This window comes from Megascapheus bottae, chromosome 7, assembly GCF_031878675.1.
Source record: "Megascapheus bottae isolate mThoBot1 chromosome 7, mThoBot2.hap1, whole genome shotgun sequence".
Classification (NCBI taxonomy): domain Eukaryota; kingdom Metazoa; phylum Chordata; class Mammalia; order Rodentia; family Geomyidae; genus Megascapheus; species Megascapheus bottae.
Genome location: NC_143515.1, coordinates 71895764 through 71923540, shown reverse-complemented (window position 1 = coordinate 71923540; position 27777 = coordinate 71895764). Strand labels below are relative to the sequence as shown.

General features: G+C 38.1%; 1 protein-coding gene across 2 annotated transcripts in view; it reads right to left on the bottom strand.

Moving 5' to 3' along the window:
- The window catches only part of Wdr35 (WD repeat domain 35), a 46771-nt gene that overhangs the window by 3207 nt on the left and 15787 nt on the right, over positions 1-27777 (bottom strand). The window contains exons 11-26 of one of the 2 annotated variants that reach the window (XM_090337404.1): positions 24807-24839; positions 24373-24433; positions 16293-16437; positions 15447-15516; positions 13998-14051; positions 12336-12445; positions 11691-11901; positions 11198-11278; positions 10131-10267; positions 9380-9583; positions 7445-7591; positions 6321-6453; positions 4240-4350; positions 3933-4097; positions 1533-1673; positions 208-364 (exon numbers count right to left, since the gene is read on the bottom strand). In XM_090337404.1, the coding sequence (XP_090193530.1) occupies positions 208-364; positions 1533-1673; positions 3933-4097; positions 4240-4350; positions 6321-6453; positions 7445-7591; positions 9380-9583; positions 10131-10267; positions 11198-11278; positions 11691-11901; positions 12336-12445; positions 13998-14051; positions 15447-15516; positions 16293-16437; positions 24373-24433; positions 24807-24839 (1960 nt within the window). The remainder of the gene's footprint in view (positions 1-207; positions 365-1532; positions 1674-3932; positions 4098-4239; positions 4351-6320; positions 6454-7444; positions 7592-9379; positions 9584-10130; positions 10268-11197; positions 11279-11690; positions 11902-12335; positions 12446-13997; positions 14052-15446; positions 15517-16292; positions 16438-24372; positions 24434-24806; positions 24840-27777) is intronic. The other variant, XM_090337405.1, reaches the window with a different exon arrangement.

Below are 27777 nucleotides of genomic sequence, written 5' to 3'. Positions count from 1 at the left end.
TATCGTTTCAATTATATAGTATTATATAGCAAATATATATAGCTGATAACTATATGTTGTTTGCTTAACTATACTGTTTTCATAAACAAGCTATATAACTTCAAATAGGTAAAAATAAGTCCTTAGGGAAAATGTTACTGAAATTAGTAAAGAGACAAATGGAAGAATCAGACCTTATATACAACACACATTAGGTGATGGGCCCACCTGTCTTCAAGGCAGTGTCAACATATCCCTCATAAAGCTGCCTCTGAGCGAGGATAAAGAAGTGGTAAGCCTCAGCCCCTCTCCATGCATTATCTGTCAAACGACTGGTTGTGGACTGGGCTTCCTCTTCCATCAAGCCCGCCAAAGCAGAAGTAGCCTAGAAGAAAAGCCAAGATGCTCTCAGCACATGCATGCATGCTACATGCATGCACGCACACATGCAACACAGTGCTACAACATTTATCATAATGCTCTTATTACAGACTTGATTTTTCCATTAAAATTCATATTTTCTTTGATCATGCTTTTTGTGTGTATGTGTGTCAGTTGTGGGACTTGAACTCTGGGCCTGGGCTGAATTCATATTTTCTTAAGCAAGCATGATCAAATTTTAAAACAGGTGATTCAACTTAAAATTAACTGGAGTTTATTTCATTTAATGAGATTCATTTGTAATATATATATATATATATAGAAAGATATATATATTTGCCAATCAGGAAGATCTATGAGACTCTTATCTTTCATTAATCACAGAAAAAGCCAGAAATGACACAATGGCTCAAGTGGTAGAATGTTAGCCTTGAACAAAATGAGCCAGGGACAATGTTTAGGCCCAGAGTGCAAGTCCCAGAACTGGAAAAAAAAAAAAAAACCACATATTCTAAGGTTTTAAATTCTCTCATCAGAAATGGTAAAATACGTACCTAAGTAAGTAAAAAAAATTTTTTTTTGCCAGTCCTGGGCTTGAGCACAGGGCCTGAGCACTGTCCTTGGACTTTCTCAAGGCTAGAGCTCTACCACTTGAGCCTCAGCACCACTTCTGGCTTTTTTCTATGTATGTGGTACCGAGGAATCGAACCCGGGTCTTCACGCATGCTAGGCAAGCACTTTAACCACTAGGCCAAACTCACGGCCCAGTAAGTAAAAATTTTATCAAAAATAAAATAAAGCCGGGGCCGGGAGCATAGCCCTGAGTTTGATTCCTTGGGTCCACATACTCAGAAAAGGCCAGAATTGGAGCTGTGGCTTGAGTGGTAGAATGCTAGCCTTGGGCAAAAAGTGTTCAAGGACAGTGTCCAAGCTCTGAGTTCAAGCCCCATGACTGGCAAAAGAAAAGAAAAATAAAATAAAGCCAATATTAGCCTTATAGTAAAACCATTCTGTATATCCACAGGCATGCCTTTTCTGGGTGTGGTAAAGAAATAAATGCAGACATGCACTTTGAAGGGCCTGTCCATAAAGAGTACGTGTACTCTACCTTCCTGTCGTAATCACTTCAGCTGGCTTCATATTGTTTAAAGTTGCCGAATGCTCTGCCTTACCTGTGAACTCTTTCCTTGAATCTTCCCCCGTTGGGCATTTTTCATTTGTTCATGGTACTGCTCTATGAGTAAGGCTGATAGTACATAGAGCTTCTTAACACGTAGTGGTTTAGTCCTTTTCTTGGCCTCTTCATCTGCAACCTTGAAACAGTTCCAGATTGGGGAAGACAGTTGTAAAAGTATAATCTTTTCCAAAATCAACTGAAATGTGATTTTCTACCAAAGGAGAAAGCTCCGTTACAATGGTGTATAAGCACTACTTATTAGGTCTCATGTTTTAAAAGCTATTTTCTTTTCCTTACCACTTGCAGAAGGACTTAGTTCTTTCCTTAGTTATTAGGCCTTTGAGTTAAAACTATTGATATTATATTAGTAACTGAATCAGGGTAAAGAAAGTGGTAATGGAATAAGTGGTATTTTCTATAATACACAGATTTAGAAATAAAGTTCCAAATACACAAAGATTCTGTGGCATCAACATAGCTCATCTTTTAGAAGTTTAAACTTACTAAATGGTTTTTAGGGAAAGTTTATCACTTTTTATTAAACCAAAGAAAATTCAAAACCTATATGGATTACCAGTTGCTATTCCCTCCAAATGAACATTTTGCAATATATAAGGTTGAAAACTGTACATTTGTGAGGACTTAAAACAATCATTGGGGAAAATTAAAGAAGGCAACATTGACCAAGAAGTATTACATTCATAACCTGACCATGGACTTGTAACTCCTCTGTACAGCCATTTAATAATAAATAAATAAATAAATAAAAATAACCCTATCGTCAATAGGATTTAATTTACTGTTAAGATAATGGGCTCTGGGGCCTAGAGGTAGAGTGCTTGCCTAGCATGCACGAAGACTCGGGTTCAATTCCTCGAGACTACATACACAGAAAAAAAGCCAGAAATGGTGCTGAGGCTCAAGTGGTAGAGCTCTAGCCTTGAGAAAGTCCAAGGACAGGGTTCATGCCCTGAGCTCAATCCCAGGACTGGAAAAAAAACAAACAAAAAAAGATAATGGGCTCTTCATATAATGAGTGATTATTGTCCTTAATGTACTATGCTATCTCTCATCTCTTTTGCTAGCCCTTGGTTATCTCATATTGTTACAATATTTCACCTTGTTATCTGATATATTTTATATGTGCTTAATTGGTTATTTGAATTTGGATAGGGAGAGGGGTAAATCAAGATGAGTGGGGGGAGAGTGGAGGGAAATGGGGACCATGTCATGAGAAAGGGTATCAATGTTTGTGAAGTAATGCACCTTCTATCTGGTGAATATAATGTAACCCTTATATTAATTACAGTAAAAAAGAAAAAAAAGATAATGGGCTCTTCAACCCAAATGCCCCTCAGTTGATGATTGGATCAACAAGATGTGGTATTTATACACAATGGAATTCCATGCTGCCATCAGAAAGAATGACATCGCCCTATTTGTAAGGAAATGGAAAGACTTAGAAAAAATCATATTAAGTGAAGTAAGCCAGACTCTAAGGAACATAGGCTCAATGGTTTCCCTCATTTGTCATAATTAGAGTAAACCTTGGACTCTCCTAATAGAGGATTACAATAGGGCAAAACCTAGATACATAAGGTCATATAGGATAAGGCTAAATGAAAGGACCTCCAAGATGTAGAAACAAGAGCCATATAAGGTGTGACTGTTGTTCTTAACGTGCTATGTTATTTCTCATCTCTTTTGTTGTCCCTTGGTTATCTCATATTGTTACAGTATCTTACCTTGTTATCTGATATATTGTATATATGTTTATTTATTTGAAAAAGCATAGGGAAGGGGGGAAAACAAGATGAGGGGAGGGAGTGGGGGAGGGAAATGGGGACAAAAACATGAGAAGGGGTAGCAATGATTGTTAAGTAATGCACCTTCTATCTGACGAATATAATGTAACCCTTCTATTAATTACGATCGATCGATCAATAGATAGATAGATAGATAGATAGATAGATAAATGGGTTCTTGATGGTCCCAGTGAATTCTTTACTTTTTTGGATAACTTCCGTACCAAATACAAAATGTTTAGGTATCAAGAAGTTGCTGGTGTCAGTATTAGGTGATAAATAACATACCCAATTAAAGTAATAGGAAAATGTATTCAGTACTGTATGTTTAAATTTTTGAAGGACTAGAGGTGTATCTCAGTGACAGAGAACTTCTCCAGCATATTCAATCCCCAGTACCACAAAAACAGTTCTTCTTTTTGTTTGTTTGCTTTTGATCATGGGGCTTGAACTCTGGGCCTGGGTACTGTCCCTGAGGAAGACAGTTCATGGTTATTGCTCTACCACCTGAGCCATAGCGCCACTTCCCACAAAAACTTTTCTATACAAAAAAAAACTAACTAGAATAAGCCATGCAATTGTTAAATTACCTTAAACATTAGTTTAGCAGCATCGAAAAAGTAACTGGCTTTCCGATAGAGTTCTATGGCATCAAGTGTTTTATTCTTTTCCAGTAAATGAGAGGCATACCTAGCCAACAAGGATCCAATTTCTTTCATATTATGACTTTTAGCCAATTCAACAGCTTTGTTCCACTAGGAAAAAAAGTATACCATTTAGTCACTCATTTATTTACGTAACATTTATCATAAACCTCACCCATAAAAGAGTGGGGAGACTTGAGTTGTGTGTTAGCTTTGAAAACTCCAAGACAACAGCCATGGTTGAGTCCCTTACTTGGTTGAGATGCACACAGGTATCCACCGCTGACTTTGGTTGATTACATTTCAGAAATGCATTCACTGCTTGTTCACACATTCCAACTCTCTCAAACATTTCTGCTATTTCCTATAAGTACAAAACAGTATCATATCCCACAGTCCAAGATAACCATTTATATTTTAATTCAGCAAAACTCTATGGAGATATAAATGATAGTAAATTGATAGGTAGAGTGACTTTTTTTTTCTTTTAAACAGAGAAGAGGAGCAGAGGCTATAAAATTAAACAGATGTAAAAGCTCATCCTCCTCTAGAACCATTACTTCACTGGCTCAGGCCCTGCAGGCATCGCCATTCTCCTCTCCAAGCTGGTGTATAGAAATGTCAAGCTTCAAAATGATCCTATACTAAAAGTGGGGAAGGGTGTTAAGTGAACTGTTGATATGCTCAGCAGAATTTTAGAGGCTCTAAAGCATCTCTACAAAGAAATGTCCTAATGAGTGTGAGTGGGAACTGCCAAGGGATCAGTGGAAAGGGAAGGAGAGAAAGAGTACTAGAGGGTGAAGAGGATCAAGGAATGAGATATAGTACCTTAAGGAAACCCACCAAACAATATTAAAGGGTTGAGGAAAATGGAGGATTAAGGAAATAGAAGGGTGAATTTTTCAAAGTATACTGCATGTATGTATGCCATTATTGTAATAAAGCTCCCTTGTTCTTTTAAGATTTGCTAATAAAAAGTTTTTAAAAACTGCTAATTTACTACAGGGTAATTAGCTATAGTTCTGTGTTATCTTTCTATGTCCACACTTTACAATATTGACAATTACAGTGAAAAAGAACGGGCAACCACTGGAAAACACATGCAGATGGGCACAAGTGGTTCACAGGATAATTCTAGCTAATCAGAAGGCTAAGATCTAAGGATCAGGGTTTAAAGCCAGCCTAGGCAGACAAAAACAACAAGATTCTAATCTACAATTAACCAGAGTAAGGTTGAAATCGGAAGTGTGGCTCAAGTGGTAGAGCATTAGGCTAGGCAAAAAGCCAAGAAAGAGCATGAAGCCCTGAGTTTAACCCCAACACTGACTAACATAAAGAAGAAAACACCACACAGGGATAGCTGTTTTAATTCACAATAAGAAAATCAAACTGCAGTATTCTATATTTATCTATTAATTGTTAAGGAAAAATTTTGAAGTGAAACACCCAGCTCCTATGAGTCTAGCTCCTGTAACAGAGCTGCTCACTCCATACGTATTGTATGACTCAGTGATTCACAAGTTAGATGAACAAATATATTAACTCACTGACAGTAACATAAATAAAGGTAGCTTAAAAGAGAACTCCTGGCCAGGCATTGGCTCATGTCTGTAATCCTAGCTACTTAGGAGGCTGAGATCTGAGGATCACGGTTCAAAGCCAGCCCAGGCACAAAAGAACCAGAGACTCTTATCTCCAATTAACTTCTAAAAAACAGGAAGTGGGGCTTGGCTCAAGGGTAGTGGTATCTTTGAGCTAAAGAGCTCAGGGACAATGCCCAGGCCCAGGGGTAGGGTAGTAGCCTTGAGCTGAAGAGCTCAGGGACAGTGCCCTGGCCAAGATTAAGCCTCATGACCCACTAAAAAGAGAGCGAGAGAGAGAGAGAGAGAGAAAGAGAGAGAGAAAGAGAGAGAGAGAGAGAGAACTCTGCTTTTAATTTCTTTTTTTTCAAATTAAGTAATTATTAAGATTATAAAACTTAAGATGCTGAAAATTTCAAATAATTTCAAGATATTTTAAAGCAAATGCCTCTCAACATATCATTTCATCTATAAATATTCTATGTTTTAAAAGTGATTTTATAAAACTGAAAAAATTATACAAAAGACTATGAAATGTTGAATCTGGTGACTGCTTTCTTGCTCCAATTTCAAATTTCTATGATATTGATAATATTGTTTCAAAATTAATGTGAAAATATCATTCTATACCTAAGAAACTATAAAAGGGGGGTATTTTTCAGTTATTCTTGTTGCAGAGGATATTTCTTGACTATACATTAAAATTTTATAAGGTAACCTAAAAACTTCAAGAGCTAAAACTTGTAATACCTACTGGGAGCAACTTGTGGTTTTCTGGAAGTGAGTTGGCAAGATTCTCTAACCCCTCCAAATCTTCTAACATATAGTAACATTCTGCTAGGCGCTCCTGGTTCCGGCCTTGAACATAATATTGTACAGCATTCAACCTGTGAAAAGAAAAAAAATAAAACTAGGACTAACGTGAACTTCCTACCAAAATGTTCCTTCATTAGAACTATTGGTAGGAACATTACTCCCTCAGTCATTCATCTGCAGTTATACATTATCTTCAAATCATTTCAGCTGCAGGGACTTAGGGAGTGTGGCTCACCTAGCATGCCCTGGGTTCGATTTCTCAGTACTACAACATACACAGAAAAAAGCTAGAAGTGGTGCTGTGGCTCAAGTGGTAGATGCTATCCTTGAGAAAGCCCAAGGACTGTGTCCAGGCCCTGAGTTCTAACCCCAGGACGGGAAAAAAAAAATTCAGCTGCAATATAGCATGCTAAAATTCTTTACAGATGTAACACCATTTGAGTAACATCAGAAGATACTATGCTCCCAAACACTGTCATATAAATAAGCACACTGACAAAATGGTAACTTAATAAATGCATGAGCAAATATTAACTTTTTTTTCATGTCAGTTGTGGGGCTTGAACTCTGGGCCTGGTGTTTTCTCAAGGCTACCACCCTACCCCTTGAGCCACAGCCCCACTTCAGGTTTTTCTGGTAGTTAGTTGGAGATAAGAGTCTCATGGACTTCAGTGCTGGGCTTGATTTGAACCACAATCCCCAGATTTTGGCCTCCTGAGTAGTTAGGATTATAGTCGTGAGCCACCAATGCCCTGCTTGAACCGGCTTTGCATAGTTCAAAATAAGCTATATAATATCTTAGAATTAAACACTATACTCTCAAACAACAGAAAGCTACCTAGAGTTAAATGCAAGTTCTATGTCTCTAAAGTCCAAAATTTTATAGTGTTCATCTTCTAACTTCAAGGATTTCTTGTTCTCCGTTTGAACTCAGAGCTAACTGAACTTAGGACAGGATGATGATCTTATTTCCCCAGCACTAACTGCTAAGGCAAGTAGTCAGGCAGCTACAATTCTAAGTGTGCATGAATGCAGGAATTGCTCCAGCCACTTTTTACATACCACTTTTGTCGGTCAGCAAAGTAGTCTCCAATGGCATTGTGGGCTTGTTCAAGGAGACTGTCATCAGCATCACCAGATCCAGTTTTCAGGAGCTGCAGTACTCTAAACCAATCCCCCAACTTCAGCCGGAGACCAATAGCAAGATCTCTACAAACAATGGTATTTATTCATTCATTCATACAGTCTACAAGTATTCATCAAGTGTCTACAACAAACTAAGTCTAGCTCTAGCTACAGAGAAGACAGACCAGGCAGCTTTCCAAAGAGCCTAACCAGGTAAGAGGCATCAAGAGGATCACTTGTACATATGCCTCATCCAAACTTCATGTGGAAACTTAGTCCTAATGTATTGATCAAGTGACTAAGCTTGTCTATGAATGATGAATGTCTTTATAAGGGGACTCAGAGAAAGCCCATGCCTTCCCACAAGGTGAGAATACAAAATTCAAGGCCCATCTTGGAAGCAGAAACAGAACTGTCATCAGATACTGGAACCTGTAGCCCCTTGATCTTGGACAACCTCTAGGACTGTAAGAAATAAAAGTCTGTTCTTTTGAAAGTACCTAGTCTCAGGAACTTGGTTATAGTAACATAAGTAGACAATGAAACCAGAGAGAAAAAATCTATTTCTGGTCCTGAACTTCCAACTTATTTAACAGCTTAATTAATAATTTCTTCTCATCAGTTTCTTAGGTAGGATCAGGTTTATTTTAAAACAGAACATATAGCATAAACACTTTTGGTTTTATATTTCTTTTCAGTGCATAATTATTATTAAAGCTCTCCTGGAGAATAAAAACAAAAAAAAAAATTAGACATAATGGGGGGCCAGGAGTTTGGCCTAGTGGTAGAGTGCTTGCCTAGCATGCACGAAGATCCAGGTTCAATTCCGTGGTACCACAGACAGACATAGAAAAAAGCTAGAAGTGGTCCTGTGGCTCAAGTGGTAGAGCTCTAGCCTTGAGAAAGTTCAAGGACAGTGCTCAGGCCCTGAGCTCAAGCCCAGGACTGGCAAAAAAAAATAGACATGTTTACAGCTGAGATAAAGCCCATTTATTTCATATACTATATATGTTATTTATACACACATATAAATACAAGCAATAGATTCAATTTCTAATGGCATTGGATTTTATACTTCCTAAGAGCAGAAAATAATAGCCTAAATGAGAGAAATAAATCATGAATTATATAAAAATAAAAGCTCGTAGTCTCTATAGCCCTATAAATTTTTCCCATAAAAATAGAAACAATCTCCACTGTCATCCATTAATAGGTATAAAACAAAGAAGAAAGTGACCTTCAATGATAAAATAATTCAGTGGGAGACATATGAAATATCTTGATAATAATCCAAATTGAAAATTATTTTCTAAAAACGATGCTATTGGGCTGGGAGTTTGGCCTAGTGGTAGAGTGCGCACTTTGTGTGCATGAAGACCCAGGTTCAGTTCCTCGGTATCATATCTACATAGAAAAAAGCCAGAAGTAGTGCTGTGGTTCCAGTGGTAGAGGCTCTAGCCTTGAGAAAACCCAAGGACAGTGCTTAGGCCCTAGGCCCAAGCCCAGGACTGGCAAAAATAAATAAATAATAAATAAGATGCTATAGCCTGGTGTCAGTGGCTCATGTCTGTAATCCTACCTACGCAGGAGGCTGACTTCTGAAGATTGTGGTTCAAAGCCAGCCTGGGAAGGAAAGACCATGAGACTCTTCTCTCCAATTAACTACTAGAAATGGCACTATGGTTCAAACAGGTAGAGAGCACTAGCCTTGAGCACAAAAGCTCAGGGACAGCACCCAGGATCTGAGTTCAAGCCCCAGGATTGGTACTCACACAAAAGATACTAAAATATCTGATATATTTAGTATACTATATATTGTAAAATACTATGAACTCTAGAGTACTTGAAGATACCTGCCACTTCACAACTTACCTTCTGTCCATATCAAGATACATCCTCTCAGCCTCTTCAAATCTGCCAAAGTAGGTAACAACCTCAGCCTTCTTCATTGACTCACTCTGCAGATTTCCCAGGCGCTTCACAAACTTAATGCCTTGGTAATCTCTGCAGCGCACAAATGCTTGCTCTGCAGTGCTCAAGTCCAGCTTCTGAAGAGCTGCTTCAGCCAACAGGCGCCTTCATTTAAAAACAGACGTAAAAAATAGAGGAGTCTTACTAGTAATTACTGGTAACTACACCTACTATTTGTAGGAAAGGGATTATCTTATCTTAGCTCATGCAAATATTTTCCATGTAATATTGTACTGATATTGAAGACTTCCAATTCTATGCTGAATTTCTGTATTTTAAAAAGAAGAGCTAAGGGTTGTGTGTTGTGGTACACACTCATAATCCAGCTACTTAGGAACCATAGAATGATGGTCTAGACTGGCTCCAGGCAGCCAAAAAGTAATTAAAGCAAAGAGGCCTTAGGAGCATGGCTCAAATAGTAGAAGCATCTGTCTAGCAAAGCCCAAATCCCTGAGTTCAAACCCCAGTGTAAAAGAGAAGGAGGAGGACGACGACGAGGAGGAGGACAACGAGGAGGAGGGCAAGGAGGAGGAGGAGGAGGAGGAGGGGGAGGGGAGAGGGAGGGGGAGGAGGAGGAGGAGGAGAGAGAAAGCCTACTCCGATCTGTGAAGAGAGGATGACAGCAAGAACCTGACATTTGGGGCTTCAATACCAAAGTCGGGGGTGTGGGTTGTTCTCTATGAACTGAGATGCATCTTCAATTCCGACTTTCTCAATTAATGCTCGACTGTCTCGGAGAGATCGAATCTCAAAGTTAATTATATAATCCTTGTTTGGATGTTCTGGATTCTAAAAGCAAAGATAAAAACAAATTCAAAGGGCTGCCTGGAGAGTGTTTCTTTCTTGCAATTAAAAACAGAACAAGCAAACAACAAAAACAGATGCTCTATATTGTGAGCAAAACAAGGAAGCGTAGACATCCAAACAGTCAAAACACAAAAATAAAGAAGTCGCAAGCCAGGTGCTGTGGCTCATGCCTGTAATCCTAGCTACTCAGGAGGCTGAGATCTGAGGATTGTGGTTCAAAGCCAGATGGGGCAGGAAAGTCTCCATGAAACTCCTATCTCCAGGGCTGGGAGTTTGGCCTAGCGGTAGAGTGCTTGCCTAGCATACCACCCAGGTTCAATTCCTCGGTACCATATACATAGAAAAAAGCCAGAAGTGGTGCTATGGTTCAAGTGGTAGAGCTCTAGCCTTGAGAATGTCCAAGGACAGTGCTCAGGCTCTGAGTTCAAGGCCCAGGACTGGCCACTGTGGCTTTAATCAAAAGAGCTCAGGGACAGGTCCCGGGTTCTGAGTTCAAGCCCTATAATTGACAAAAAAAAAAAATCCTACAGGTCCTTCTTTTCACCATTTGCAAAACATTCTATCCACACCAAAGAAGAAAACACTTAAATGTGGTAACTATATTTGTAGATGTGGGGGACTCAGACTTCATTTTGGTTTTAAACATCCCATCCTCTTCCCTGTTTCTACCTCATGTAGTCCTGCTGATAGGAGAACCTAGGACTGCCCCTCTTTGGAAGCAGCCAGAGTTTCAATGATATCCGCCCTACCCATAAGAGCCAAAGCAGAGAGCAAAGAGTTCAGGGCTGGTAATAAGATTGGTCTGACCTCTGGCTCCACTCCCCTAACCAAAACGCCACAGTGCCTGGTCCAAACATGAATCCCAGACAAGCCAGCAAGAGAACAAAACTGTTTGCTGTTTTTTAAATTTACCTTCAATATCTCATCCAAAAGAACAGATTTGATTTCCAAATCCTCAAAGTTACAAATATACCCAGAAGTCTGAATGGGTTCCTTTAAAGACAAAGACAAGTGTTATACAAAAATATCCCCTCTTTAGAGTGTCCTTTTCCAGATATTACACTTACTTTATTTTCATTTGCTTATTATCACTGCAAAGGTGATATGCAGAGGAATTAAAGTTGCATACATCAGGTAAAGAGTGCATTTCTCTCCCAGTTTTCCCCTCCCAACCACACCCACAAGTTGCATAGTAGTTCATTTTCAAAATAATGTCTACTGAGTCCAGTTGCTCCATCTGTTCACCCTTTGTCCATCTCAGACAAAACAGTCTGAAACTCTACAGAAACGTTTCTCTTTACATTCACAAGTGTAGGCATCTAACACACCTCCTGAAAGAAATGCATCAGAGTTTTGCTACTTGTCTCATTATTTCTGGATTGTTAACATTAATTTCTTGTTTTACCTCAGGATCCAAGCTTCTGAAAACATACATTCTTGTCTTCTCCATCATTGCAAATAAATCAGGATTGTCCTTGGCCCACTTCATATCCCAGACATCTTTCCGCTCCAGTTTCAACAGCTCTCCAATTACTTGCTGTCCTGTACTATCCATTACCCGAGCATCCAGGTCAAAGAAAATGAGAACGCCCGAGATGTCTATGATAGCAAGACGACTAGAAACAGTGCATTTGGAGGAAAAGAAAAATGTGCAAAATTACCATCATCAATCCTGAGTGGAACCTCCTACAAAAGCAATTTATCAGAAACAGCTCTTAATCCTATTAAATACACTCAACAGAAGGTATACGTTGTTCTCCCCTTTGCTTCCTTATAAAGAAAACATCCAGGGTTTAATTCATATGAAAATATAATCTATTCTATATTCACTCATTCACCTAAGTAGTATGCAAGATACTCCAGTCTAGTGAGCAAAAAAAAAAATGTTCCAAGATTGCCATATTCCAACAGAGAAAATCATCTAAACCAAATACAGTATAATAAAACTACCCCCAAACTTTAAGACAAGTACATAACAAATATGCCTGTCTTCACATTTACTATAAAAAAAAAATCCATCTTTTCCCCTGAGGACAGTTCTCAGGCTTACCTAGAGTTGCAATTCAAGGACAACTGGTAGGCTCGACAATGTAGGGAATACTTCTGAATCAGAGCAACGTTAGGAAGACTATATCTCTGAATGGTTCCAGATTCACGACCCTATGGAATTTACCTTTGATTACTAAGGTGTACTTTCCAGAGTGAGGCTGTGACTCAGAGGTAGGGCAGTAGCCTTGAGCTAAAGAGCTCAGGGATAGTAACCAGGCCCCGAGTTCAAGCCCCATGACCCCCCACACACACACAAAGAAAGAATAATTTCTATAAGGTGTACTTTCCATAGCAACATTAGTTACTCTTCAGGTCTCTTTGTAGATCTATACCTTTTTTAAAAAGTAAGGATAATAACTTACCACTTCTAATACTGAATAAGGTTACTAAGTATATCCCCTAATTTATCTCATTTTTTCAAGTGGCTGAAAATGATCTAGTGTGTTCTCATAATAATCAAAAAGATGTCCAAAGCCTAGCTCCTTAGTAATACATCACAAAAAAGTATTGTTTCCATCTCAGACAAAAACTCTACAGAAATATTTATGTTCTTACATCACAAGGAAGAAATATGTAAGGTTTTTCTGAAGGCTGTTATGCAGCGTACATTAGGAGCTAAGATATAGAGAACATTTATTGAAATTAAATTTCACATATATGAAAAATCACTAGAGGATCATGTTATGAAACATCTGTTACTGGAAGTCTCAGTTTTATCTTATATAGCCCATTTGGTAGTAGGTTTTAGCAAAGGGAAAGATAACCTAAAAGCAGCAATATGTTGAGTATTGGGGTGTGTGTGTGTGTGTATGTGTGTATAAAATACGTGTTTCCATGCAATTCTGGGCAGCCACCAAGGTTGATGTGAGCAGTAAGTACAACAGATAGGAGAGAGCATAGTTTTAAAACTCTTCTGTGCTTTGAGCCACAGCAATAGAAGCCACACAACCTCCATACAGCCAGTCCCCACTCTTCCCCTTTTAACCAGAGTAGCACTGCTTCTGCAACACACTTCTCACCAAGGACCCCTCAGGAAGACTGACAGAACACAGTGCTCTTCAGAGCTGTTCCCCATAAAACAGCCAAAGACCAACTATTCAGAACTGGAAATATATGCTGTTGAACCTCTATTTACATAATTCAAATACAACTCCACCAGCCCTGCCATATTAAACATTTCTAAAATTAATGCTTTCAAATGCCAGAGCTCAAGAAAAGACACTATACTATTGGTTCTATTGGGGGGAAAAGTGAGCAGAAACTTGCCAGGGATTTCTCTATTTGAACATCTGGCAAACACCATCACCTTTTCATTCTAAATCTTACAAAAGTTGCCAAAGCATTCTCTTTAATATGCAATATCAAGCTACACGCAGAGGAAAGTTAGTCCTAATTCCTACTGCAAAAATCTCCCCACCCTTCGGCCCTTTGTAGGACTGTTTCCACCTTCTTTGCTGGCCATGATGGTCTGCTTTCGTAAATAGCTATTTGGGGAAGTAATTAATCATTTTTGAGGCAGGATTTAAATTTTTTCTCATCTCTTACGTGAAATGGAGAAAACCTGAGGTAACCACAAGATGATAACGCAAATGTAAAACTCATTGATTTATCCTAGTTTTATAATTCATGCAATTCTACCCAAAGTAAATTTACTGAAACTTACCACAATCAATGTCTTATCAGATGCAGTTATGGCACAAATTGGATCTCTTGTTCCCTAAAAATCAACCAATCAATGAATCATTATTGTTTCAAAAATATTTATGGAATGACTAATCTGGTACAAAATAGCATTAGCTCACTAAGAAGAATATATCAAAAATTCATTAACAGAAATATATTTACAGAGCACATACTTTGTGAACCAAGCACTAGAGATATTCAGGTAAATCTTTACCTCTAAAGATTACTCAGTATCTACAGAGAAAGATGGAGAGTTGAACACATAAAGACAACATAATAAAAGAAGTGCCGCGTGCCAGGGGCTCACACCTATAATCTTAGCTACTCAGGAGGCTGAGATCTGAGGATCACAGTTCAAAGCCATCCCGGGCACTAAAGTCCACGAGACTCTTATCTCCAACTAACCACCAGAAATACGGAAGTGACAACATGGCTCAAGTGATAGAGCAGCTAGCCTTGAGCTGAAGCGCTCAATGACAGCACCCAGCACCCCCCCCCCAAAAAAAACCCAATAAATAAATAAATAGAAAAACTTACACTAAAATTGGCAAAATTCTGAGCTTAGCAATAAGAGATGGAGTAAGAGCGGAATGAATAGCACATGCCAGTAGGATGGGCAAAATGGCCCAGTACAGCAGCTCCCTGGACCTGTCTCAAGGGTATTGTCTTAGTGAGAAAAGCCTGTCTCAGCAGGTTACGTAGTATGTGATTCTACTCATAAAACAGTCTCAAACTGATAAAAACTATACAGATAGAGAACAAGGACAGAGACTTCCCAAATGGAAAGAGCAAGAGACAAAAGGAAGAAGTGAGAAGGGAGTTTCCTTAGAGAGGTAAATTATATACAAGTACACACTGACACTGAAATGGCATGTAAACCTTACTGGGAACCGAATGAGGAACAAGTCCATAGTCTACCTAACAGTCCTGTATCAATGTCTATTTCCTTGTTTTAATGTCATACTGTAACTTGTCGAAGTCACCATTGAGAAAAGCTCAAGAAAGGGGTATTTTTGCAATTTGTTATGAAGGCTCTAATTATTTCTGTATTTCTGTAAATTGGTATATTACCTAATAGGCCAGCCATGACAGACCAACTATAGATGGGTGGATCAATAGACACATTCAGGCAGACAGAGAGGTATAGACTGATACTGAGAGGTGAGTAGCAGAAAAGGGAGATACATTACCCAATATTTTTAGATAATGAAAGTTTTCTTTGTAGCAGCCTACAGCCTACTATCACCACATACCAGCTTTACAGTCTATTTTTAAAACAGAGAAAGGTTTTCAGAACAGAATAACATTTAAAGAATCAGTAAGTTCTATCCTGTCTGATAAATAAGCTCTTCTTCTGGTCTCACAGTAAAACTACATTATTTCCAAATACACAGATGTGAACCATTATTGGCAAAACTAAACCACCTACTTGAATGGCTTTCTTATAATCAAGCACCCCATCCACTGATCCAGAAGGAATATCATCAACATGATAAATTCTGTAAAAGCAAGAAAAGAAAAACAATTTTAAAAAAAAAAAAAAAAAAAGGGTTTCTGGGTGCGGTGACTCACACCTGTAATCCTAGCTACTCAGGAGGCTCAGACCTGAGGATCAAGCCCGGGAACAAAAGGACCTGAGACTTTTATGTCCAATTAACCCCTAGAAAAAGCCTAGCTACTCAGGAGGCTGAGATCTGAGGATCAGGGTTCAAAGCCAGCTGAGGGACTAAAGTCCATGAGACTCTTATCTCCAATTAATCACCAGAAAACCAGAAGAGGTGCTGTTGTGGTTCAAATGGTAGAGTACTAGCCTTGAGCTGAAGAGCTCAGGGACAGCACCCAGGCCCCGAGTTCAAGCCCCATAACTGACACTAAATAAAAATAAACAAACAAACCTGTCTCTCTCTACAACCCATCAGAACCTAAGGGGTCTGAAGTTAAATAAACCTTCCTTTCCTCTAGAGACATGGATCTGTACCATTTACCCACATGTCTATTCAGCTTCAGTCAGACACGTGGACTTAACCATGTGCCAGGATACTGTAATGTAGCTAATACATAAGAGTGAGTGAAAACAGCCATATCTAGCTTTTAAGAGCTTCCCTGTTACAGTGTGCTACCTCTCTTTTCTTTTGATAAAGTAGAACAGATCAATTTAAAAGACAATCAAATTAATGAAACCATATTTCTACTAATCAAGGTGATTTACATTTCTCTTTGATGATAATTCACTATGTCTGGTTTAAATGCAACATGACTGTATCAAAAGAGATACCTTTCTCTCCCTTCTTTACGAGATCGGGAGATCTGGTTAATTTCCAGTGCTGTGAGTTTCTTTGCCACTCGGTATTGCCAGGTATAAAATGCTTCTTTTGAAGCTGCTATCACATGGGTTTTGGTCATTGCAACAAATAGTGGTACTATTAAATAGAACACATTAAGACAATCATTTCATTACACAGAATCACAGAATGTGCTAGAGCACACAATAAATCATGGAGTCTGTCTGGCTCCTCATTTTACAGACAACATACCCACAGTAATCTCAAAATACTTCCCACTGTCTCTCAAAGCAGAGAAGAATCGAAATATTATAAGATCATACAAAAATATTATCAAATGCAAGATCTAAAACTATAGGTCACTTTAAAAAAACTTAGATTTGTCTTACGTATGATACCAAACATATAAGCAACAAAAAATAAACTAGGCTTCCTCAAAATTTTAAAAATTTTGCTTCAAATTACATCATGAAAAAATGAAGACAATCCATAAAATGGGAGGAAATATTTGCAAATTATATATCTAACAAGGAATCAGATCTCAAATATATAATTGCATTGTTCACTTTTTTAGATTGTGTACATTGAATACAATAACTGTACCTGCTAATAATGAACTCTTAAAATTCAATAATAAAAAACACATAGCCCAATTTTTAAAAAATAAGCAAAAGATGTAAGAAGCAGAGGGAAAGATGGCGATATCATCAGCCATCAGAAAGGGCAAATCAAAGCCAGCATGAGCTAGCACTTGACCATCACTAAGACAGCCAGAATCAGAGTTAGACAATGACAGTGTTGACAAGGACATGAAGAGATGCTGTCAAATCCATGTGGAAAAAGTTATTCACAGTGTTTGTATGTAGACCACTCCTAGTCATGTATAAACTTTAAAAGAAATTAAGCACATATCTATTATGGATGTCTGCACTGTAATGGGGTCTTATTTGTGAGAGAAGAAAAGCAAAGGATGTCAGGACAGCAACAACATCTTTATAAATGGGTTAATCTTTTAATGACAACAAAGTAAATAAAATTAAGCCAGTACTATAAAAAATACATGTCCAAGCTCATACCCAAATGTTAATACTATGATTACTCACACTACTCAAAAAAAAACAGAAGCAAAAACAAAAACAGAAGCAAAAGGTCTGGCACTGGTGCCATGCCTATAATCCTAGCTACTCAGAAGGCTGAGATCTGAGGATCCTGGTTCAGAGCCACGCAGGAAAGTCTGTAACACTCCTATTTCCAATTATTCTTACCAAAAGGCCAGAAATGGAGCTGTGCCTCAAGTAGTAGATTGCTAGCCTTGAACAAAAAAAGCAAGGGGCAGCATCCAGGCGCTAATCCCCTAGTTCAAACTCCTGAATGAGCACAAAAAAAAAGAAAGAAATTCATGCTTGTAACTATAACCCCTCTAGACATTACCCTGACAATAAAAAAATTCATACTTTCATTAAGGAACGAATGAATGGGTAAATGAAAGCCAGCTCCTCTTCCCTCGATCTCAGATCTCTCATATATCTCCATGGTGGTCTAGAAAATTCTCCCAACTTCACTCCTAATTTAGGAACATATTCTTCCAAAGAGATAAGTTTTCTCATCTTTTCTATTTCTTAGAGAATATTTAATTGAGCTCCTACTGTATGGACTTTTGTGAAGTATATGGTGTCTCATCAAATACTATTATATTTTAAAAAGCACAGGAGATTGGGTGGAGGGAGAGAAAGGAGGACAAAAACATGAGAAGGGGTATCAATGTTCCAGAAGTAATGTACCCACTACTTGACAAATGTAATTGTAATCCCTCTATACACCACCCCAACAATAAAATGCAATTAAAAAAAGCACAGGAGATTAAGTTGGGCAAAATAACTCATCCACAACCACAAAATACAAAAAATATAAAATTAAACATATATATATATACATATATGTATTCACACAAAAGCAAAAGCACCTCTCCATATTTTAGTACCTGTTTTCTTAATTTATGAATAATTAAAACTGTATAACATTTTTCTATGTGTAAGTACAAGTCAAAGTAATGATTAATATGGTCAGAATAAAAGTATGATATTAATAAAAGCAATCATCTATGAAGTTCAAGACACAGTGATTTAAATAAAGGACTTAAAACAGTAAGTCTCAAAATTAAACAAAGGCTTGCCTGATGATATGATGTTAAATGAGTATATGAACAATTTGGGAATTCAAATTCAAGAAATTTTATAGTATAATTGACTCATCTAATTTTTTTTCATTACAATTATTAGGATTTTTCTTTCTATGGGAAATGTGTACTGTTAATACCTCTAGAGGGAGCACAGTGCCTTTCTTGGAAAGAACAAAACCCAGCCTGGGACAATGACAGCTAAGCCTCCAGGAGGCGTTCATGCCTAGCCCATTGTGTTATTTCTGGGACATAAATACTACCATAATGTTTAGTTACTAAACAGTTGGCAAATTTCATCAAGAATACTCTGAATCCTGCTGGTGGAATTGTAAGCACGTTCAGCCACTCTGGAAAGCAGTGTGGAGGTTTCTTAAAGAACTGAAAATTGGCCTTCCCTACAATCCTGCCATACCACTCCTGGGCATTTATCCTGAACATCATGACCCAAGATATGATAAAGACACCTGCTCAGCTATGTTTATCTCTGCACTATTCACAATAGCCAAGCGATGGAAACAATCCAGATGCCCTACTGCAGATGAATGGATACAAAAAATGTGGTATATATATATATATACACACAATGGAATTCTACGTAGTCAACAGACAAGATAAAATAATGGCATAGGCAGGGAATCTAGAGCAAATCATGTTGAATGAGACAAGTCAAGACTAAATGAACAAAAGGCACATGGTATCCTTAATATGTAGCTATTAGATCCAAACAGTACAAGAGCAAGGACTCAATATTTGCGTACCCAATGCTATGGACATGGTATTGGAAATATAAACACAACTACATAGACATAAAAATTTATGACTCTATAGACATAATGTTTTATTACATAGATTAATATATATCTATGAATATAAACCCTCAGCCTAATTTAATTATGTTCTAAAATCTAAGTGCCAGTGATTGTATATAGAGATTCCCTTCTTGAATACTTGTTTATTAAATACATCATTTGAAATATGATGTAAAAATCAATGTTATTAAATTCTTTAATAAAAAAAAAGAAAAAAAGAATACTCTGAAGCTGGCAACTATTACAACACTCCTCCTGAAGTAACTGTGTAGACATTTACTGCCTTATTTTTCCTACACATAAAAAAGGACTTTTCCAACTAAGGGTTTAACCACAATTACACTCATGCTCTTTCTTTTGGATACATCCTAAATACTCCTCCAAAGGTTTACATTCTTTTGAGTAAGTCAAAATCAAAATGTAAGTGGTTGAAAGAAACAACCAGACTTCTCAAATTCAGATCACAGGCATTTGTTAACTGTGGCCCTGGATAAATTGTTTGTCCTGTTTGAAAAAATATATATTACCAGGCAACCACGATTTAAGGCAGGCAATATTCTCAACATATAACAGATAAGAGAAATGCCAAAGCATGCACAACTATCATCTGCCCATATCACATCGCTAGGAAATAGCAGGGCTGGACATAAGCCAGCCACCATGGCTGGCATATCAGTGCCTTACCCACTGTGGCCAGCTGGCCCTTTTAAGGGCCAGGAAATGGTGGGCAGGGTTGTCATTGTTACTGTTGTTATCTAAAATATAGACCTTCTCCAAACAAATACAAATGTATCTAAAATACAAGTTCTTTAGAATCAATACAGTAGTGGCCGGGAGTTTGGCCTAGCGGTAGAGTGCTTGCCTAGCATACACAAAGACCCGGGTTCAATTACTCAGTACCACATACTAGAAAATGCTGGAAATGGTACTGTGGCTCAAATGATAGAGCTCTGGCCTTGAGAAAGCCCAAGGACAGTGCTCAGAACCTGAGTTCAAGGCCCAGGACTGGCACACACACAAACAAAAAAAATCAAATGGTAGCAGTTTCAGTAAGTTCATACAGGTAAATAATGTCATTTCTGTAACATTTGACAGATTTGTAAGACATGTGTTACACCTAAATGAAGTTTCTTAGAAAAAGTTCAGCTTTTCTAAGGCACAGTAGCTCACACCTATAACCTTAGCTACTCAGGAGGCTGAGATCTGAGGATCATGGTTCAAACCCAGCCCAGGCACAAAAGACCTTGAGATTCTTATCTCCAATTAACCACTAGAAAACGGGAAGTGGGGCCATGGCTCAAGGGGTAGGGTGGTAGCCTTGTGCTAAAGGGTTCAGAGACAGCTCCCAGGCCCAAAGTTCAAGCCCTATACCCACAAAAAAAAAAAAAGAGGGAGAGAGAGGAGAGAGAAAGCTCATCTTTAAAGAGAATAATGTTTTAGAAGAACCTCATAACTGACTCAACTACTTAACATCTGGAAAGAAAAATTCTAAAGCTCTAGAAAGATTACCGGAAAAAATGAGAACATAATTGTGCTTCCATTAATTGAACTTTGTAATGCTAATAGGTTACCATTACCAGCCAAGCTAGGATATAAAATAGTTGGAAACAATTTATGAATTCATAAATAAGGAAAAGCTGCTTGTAATATTTTAATGCTGAGTGAAAGGAATGCCTCTGTCTGAAATGTTCCTCCATTCTCCATCTTAGCCCTGTAAAGAGCAAGTGACCTGAAGCTGTACTGAAGTGTTTTCAGCAAGATATACCTCTGGAATACATGGGGAAAGCTCAGGCTGCCCAGGAGACCTGCACTTTCCAGCCACATTTTATGCCTCCATTTCCCTGAGAACAGTATCTCCTCTTCTTAAATTAGTACCTGGAGAAGCACTAAATTCACACCCTAAGCCGGATGCAGCCTTCTTTGAGTAGAAAAACTGTCCTGGCTTCCTCACAAGCCAGCCTCCATTTTTCCAGCACCTGTACACTGTAGGGAGTAAGTCAGAGCTCGATGTACTGAACACATCTTAACTATGTGCTTCAACATCCTAGAAGTGTCACCATCCACTTCTCATGTCTCCCAGGGGCCACTACAGTATGTGAGACAGTACACACTCAGTGATCACTTGCTAAACACTCACTATTTGTATGATAAACAATGTAACAGTCTGTGCATTTGAGAAACATTTATTATGAGTTAAGCACAATGTCAGGTACAAGAGATGTGGAAATTAACCACATACAGATCTTTAAGAAGTTTAAAGGCTAATCAATAACCATCATACAGGGAAAGAAGTGCTCTGGAGAGACATACACCAGAGCATGTTGAGGGCTCCACAGAAGAGCATCAAAAGAGACTATGTGAGCATCAAACTCACACATGGAGTGCCACAGAGTCTCACGATACACACCGCCATAGTATGTAAAGTTCTTTTGGAAAGAGCCTACAGAGCTGGGCATAGTAGCTCAAATCTAATCCTAGCTACTTGGGGGGCAAAGATAGAGGACTGCAGTTGGAGGCTAGCCTGGGAATAAAGTTTCCAAGGCTCCATCTCAATGAATGGCTGCGTGCTACAGTGCAAAACTGTTATCCTGCTCTAGGACAAGCGCCATGGCAGTGTGTCTGTCATCCCCAGCAACACAGAGAAGTAGGAGGACCACAGATCAGGCTGGCCCAGACATAAAATGAAACCATGCCTCAAAAATCAGCAAGGCCAAAAGGGGCAGGAGGTATGGTTCGAGTGGTAGAGCACCTTCCCTCCAAGCATAAGCCCTAAATTTACTCTCTAGTGCCCTCAAAAGGTTCTATAGAAATTGTCAAGAGAAGAAATGGCAAAACAAAGCTAGGCGCAGTAGCTCATGCAAGTAATCCTAGCTACTCAAGAGGCTGAGCTATGAGGACCACTGCTCAAAGCCAGTCCAGGCACTAAAGTCTGTGAGCCTCTCATCTCTAATTAAACACTAGAAAACCAAAGTGGCACTGTGGCTCAAGGGGTAGGGCAGTAGTCTTGAGCCTTTGAAGAGCTCAGACAATGCCCAGGCCCAGAGTTCAAGCCACATAACCAACAACAAAAAAGGAAACAGCAAAACAAAAACAACACTTTCACTGTTATTATTCTTTCCATTCTCATGAAAACTGGTCATAGAAACATAGGAAGAAATTTTTCAGGACATGTGTGAGGAAAAAAAAGTTAAGTCTGACTGTGTTTGCTGCAGAGCAATAAAAGAACTGCTTGTTAAAATGTCCACGAGTAAGACTGTTAAAAAAAATTTTAAGACTCATAAATATAAATCAGGCACTCAAGTATTTGCCATTTTATGAAAGGAAGAAATTTAAATTTTATTTTTAAAATAGTCTACCTGAGCCAGGTGCAGTGGCTGATGCCTGTAACTAACTACTCAGGAAGTTGAGACTGGAGTGAAGTGATTCCAGGGTAGACCAGGCAAAATAATCTGTGAAATCCCCAGCTGGGGGTTAACCCCTAGCCGTGTGAAGTGACACACATCTACCGTTCTACCAGAAGAAGGATCGTGGTCCTGGCCAGCCAAGCAGGAAGCAAACCCTATTCAAAAAATGAAACATGTAAAAAAAGGACAGGAGCATGGCTTAAATGGCAGACTGCCTATGTGGCAAGCACAAGTTTGTGATTTCAAATCCTACACTGCCCCCAAAATAGTCTGGGTAAATATTACTTGGATCCTCAACCTATCACCATGAGATTCAACGTTAAAATTTTTGATGTTACAGGAAAAAGAATCTGAAGATTTACAGACTTAACCCTAGAATGGCTGTTATTTATCTAATATACTCTGTCTGCAATAATTATAATATTTATATATTTTATACATAAATATATAACAGTGAATATAAGGCAGGAGGGTGAAGTGTTTCAAACCTATCCAAGTGAGTGAGCTATCATATCAAGACCCCAAATATGGATTATAAAGTCTTAAGAGGCCAAAAATACTTGCTGGTACCACTAAAAGACATAACCAAAAAGTGTATATTTAGAAGACATTAACATTTGACTGTTAATACTGAATGTCTCATCCAAAAGAAAAAAAAAGAAACTAGCTTTTAGAGTCAGAAAACAATTACACTGAATAATTTGGATCATACTATAACCAAAATGCTACCATACATTTTAGAAGAAAACTATTAATTTTGAAAGTTACGAAAAATGGCAATATAAGATTCTTAAATAATTTTAGCAACTCTCTTTAAATAAGATTTGGAATTTTTAATGAGTGATGTTCATAGCTATTGGATAGAGGAAAGGGTAAAACTAAAATTATAAATATATTCTGAAAACAAAAACGGGTTATTTTTTAAAGCTGTTTCTATTAATAGACTCATTTCATTAGAAAACTCTGGAAAAGTCAAACACATTTTACAAGCAGCTGAAGTGTCTTTATGGAAGAGGTATTTACAAGCAGTTTATTAATAAAAGTGGTTTGAGAGCAAAATTCTTTCTACAATCCTTAGTTTATTATACACTAATCATTAAGCTGCATACCAATTCCTTTACAGTTATACTTCCCATATAAAGCAAATGAAGACAATATGGCATATACAAAATTAGCACGGGTTTTAGCTAGAATAGCCTCTAGCTATTGAATTAACCAGGATGTTTTGGAGAGTTAAATAGGGTATTTACAGTTTTGTCATAAGGCAACATGGTGATACATACCTGCAATCCCAGTACTAAAAGGGATGAGGCTGGCACATCATTAGTTTCAGGCCTGCCAGTTCAAGGCTAGTCTAAGCTACATAGCAAATCCCAGTCTTTTTTTTTTTTTTTTTTTTTTTTTTTTGCCAGTCCTGGGCTTGAGTTCAGGGCCTGAGCACTGTCCTTGGACTTTCTCAGGGCTAGAGCTCTACCACTTGAACCTCAGCACCGCTTCCAGCTTTTTTCTACGTATGTACCAAGGAATCGAACCCGGACCTTCATGCATGCTAGGCAAGCATTTACCACTAGGCCAAACTCCCAGCCCCAATTTTAAAGAATACTTTTCTAATAAATACGACTGTGTGGGTTTTTTTTTTAATTAGTGCTACCCACTAGAAGTAAATATTACCATTTCTTACCAATATCAATGTATTTGGGATCCAAGGGTGTGCCAATAGAATTACAAAGAACTAGCACAAACTGTGAACAAATAAAACAGAAAAAAAATCAGAGCTCTTTCTTGCTTACAAATAATAAAGGAAATATTACAAACATATATATATATATATATATCATGCTAATTGTTTTCAAGTATCACTAGCTAGGAAATAATGAACAAAATGTCTAAGTACAAAGAACGATAGAAAAAAAAAGAAAACTAATCCGCAGCACTTATGGAAAAGAACATGAAATCAAATTAGGTCAAGACAATGTTATCAATCTAAGGGAGCAGCAGGTCCTATGGCCCCAAGAATCACAGTCTTCCACCGTGCTTCTGAAATACCTGCCCACACATAGCCCTGCTCCCTTTTATACTCTAACCAGCTAAGTAAGAGCTAAGAGGATTTGTTACCGTTGCACCAAATGTCTCCATCTCATTCTCCTCCTTTGAAGCAATACATAAATGACATGAAAATTTCAGTTAATTCAGTAAAGACATAATCCAATCTAGTTTAAAAAAAAACCTATCTACAAATAATATCATGACAAATGTTAGAAAAACACTCAGACACACTGCACTTTATCCTCAGTGACCACTTCTTTTTTCTTTTTTTTCACTGAATCACTTTTCCTATGTCTTGTACTTACATTATTATTTTACTTAGATATTTTCCCCAAAATTATCCCAAACAAATCAACTTTCTGTGTGCCACTGTTTGATGAAAATTTGTTTCATTCATTTCATAAATTATGATACAAAGTATACTAAAATACCTTAATTTACTCCTCTACTTAATACCACAAAGCGCTAGAAGGAAGTTGTTATATTTACCTTTCATTTTTACCAGTGACAATGTTGATCATTTTAAGAATCACCACAAGCAATCCTCCTAACTTCCTATTTCTTGCTCTATTATTTCTTCCTTTTGCTACTGACCACCACAAACCCAAGTAACATGTTACAGTGCAACCTCCTGTTTTGCTGCTTCCACCTGTTGCCTTCCTGTGAAAGATAAGCACTTCTTTCTCATTTCCTTTCCCATCCATCCCCTTTCTGATTGGAGGGTACTGAAGATGAACTTGGTGTCGTCACTACCACATGGGCTACTTTTAACATAACATTCTCACTTTGGAATTGGAGGCATGTCTTAGAAGGTAGCAGATACCAAGCTCAAGTCCTAGTTAGCCACAGACCAAAAAAAAAAATAGGTTTAAGTATTTTAATTGATTTTTTTTAATTTCAGAAATCCCAGGCACCAGGAGTTCGGCCTAGTGGTAGAGTGCTTGCCTAGCATGCACGAAGACCCAGGTTCGATTCCTCGGTACCACATACTTAGAAAAAACCTGGAAGTGGCTCAAGTGGTAGAACTCTAGCCTTGAGAAAGTCCAAGGACAGTGTTCAGTCCCTGAGCTCAATCCCAGGAATGGCAAAAAATGGGTTCCGTTCACACATTTAATCAGTAGTTTGTTTATGATATGGAATTCTACATGGGAAATTTGGTCAATGACAGAATAATGTCCCTCAGAATTTTAAGGCAATTAATTCTCCAAAGTATTGCTGTTGACATGCTGAATATCATGACTCTTCATCTTGTGAATTCTGTTTCTCCTCTCTGAAATCTTGGCAGTTTTTAATCCCCAGTATTCTGAAATTTCAAATATGCCTTCATGTAGAAATGTTTTTATTTACTAAGGTATTTCCAATCTGAAACTTTAAGGGAAGTCTGCATGCACATTTTCTTCAGATTGACTCTAGTTTGCTATCCAATGGTTTTAGAACCAGTATTATACTGAAATGCTTAATTTCCAGGACTAGTTCTCTTATTTACTGTCTCTTAATATCTTCTATTTCCTTGCCTTTTCACTTACTCCAGAGGTGCTTCCCTTCATCTGATTTTCTAATCCTTCTGTCGAGTCTTACATGATGGCTGAAATTTCCAAAACTTTCTTTTTCTGCCCTTTTTTATTTTACAGATGGAAACCTCCTAACTCTCTAGGATGACAATGGCCATTCTTCAGATGCCTGTACTTTGAGTATTCCTTTTTCTGCACAGTGTGCTTCCTCCAAGTGTTTCTACTTGTTAAATTTGACACTTGCCTCAAATATCTGGACCTCCTTTCTGACCAGTCTATCCAGTGTACTGAGAAGTGGGATGATAAAAGCTGTTTGAATGAATGTCACAGCCTTTACTGTGAAATAACTCAACACAACTGCTTTCCGGGGGGATTCCCAATCTGAATATGGTTAGATGCATTTTCTCCTGAGTGAGGCAGATTCTCCAAGAGAAAAGTTTCCAAATTACTGTTTCAAAGCTTGGAGTTCGGCTGCCAGTGCTCCAGAAACCAGGTGGGAAAGGAAGCTGGGGAGAACTCTGAACAGTGAGTGAGCTTCAAGTCTGTCCAGTTTTCAGCCAAGATCATCTACCTCAGCTACGCTCAGAGCCCACCAGAGCCGTGAGTGACTGCCTTTGACCTCCCAAAGACTAAACCCCAGTTGTAGTAAGTGCTCAGAGCTGCTGCCTAGGTCCTGTGGCTCTCAGAAGAGGAAACCCGGGAATCTGCTTCTCTCTTCTCCTTTCCTCTTCCCCCTCCATCCCTCTCTTACTCTCTCTCTCTCATATATACACATACTCTCCTTTTCTTTGCCTCACTTCTTTCTCGTGGGTTTTTTTTTTATTGTAATTAGTAAAAGGGTTACATGATATTTGCCAGATAGAAGGTGCATTAATTCACATACATTGATACCCTTTCACATGTCTTGGTACCCATTTCCCTCCCCCCCACACACCCCCCATTTTCTCGTGGGTTTTTTTCTTTCCTGTGTAGCCTGGGCTTTCCAGGCTACTTATGCATCTGCTGCTTTCTCCCACCAGCCCCACCCCGCAAGCCCCATCTGCCCCTCAGCATTAATAGTACCTGCCTCTGCTGGTTCCATAAAAGGCTATGGTTCCATTTCCTTAGGTCTGCTAAGGTAATTACCACTAATCCAGCTACTCTAACTTCCATTTCCTCTCCCTTTCTGGTCTCTATGGGCTTTTGGCAATTTTTTTTAAAATGAGTTTATTATTTTCTCAGTGATTTTAAGGGAAAAACAAAAATCAAATATAGCTATTCAAGTCACCTTTAATTAAAAACAGACTTCTTTTTAAAATTACATCCCAGACAAAGATGTTGGTGACCTATTTTGAAACATAACTTGAGTTATTCCTTTTATGACATATTGGTTTTTAGAGCAATATAAGCCTGAATAAATTTCTCAATGTCAAAAGCTATACAAATTTATAAATACTATTAAATAATTTCTGCATTTCTACTAATCATCTGGATAGTCTTTTCTGCCTGTAGAATTTTGATTTAAAAAAAAATTATGGTATTTTAAATAC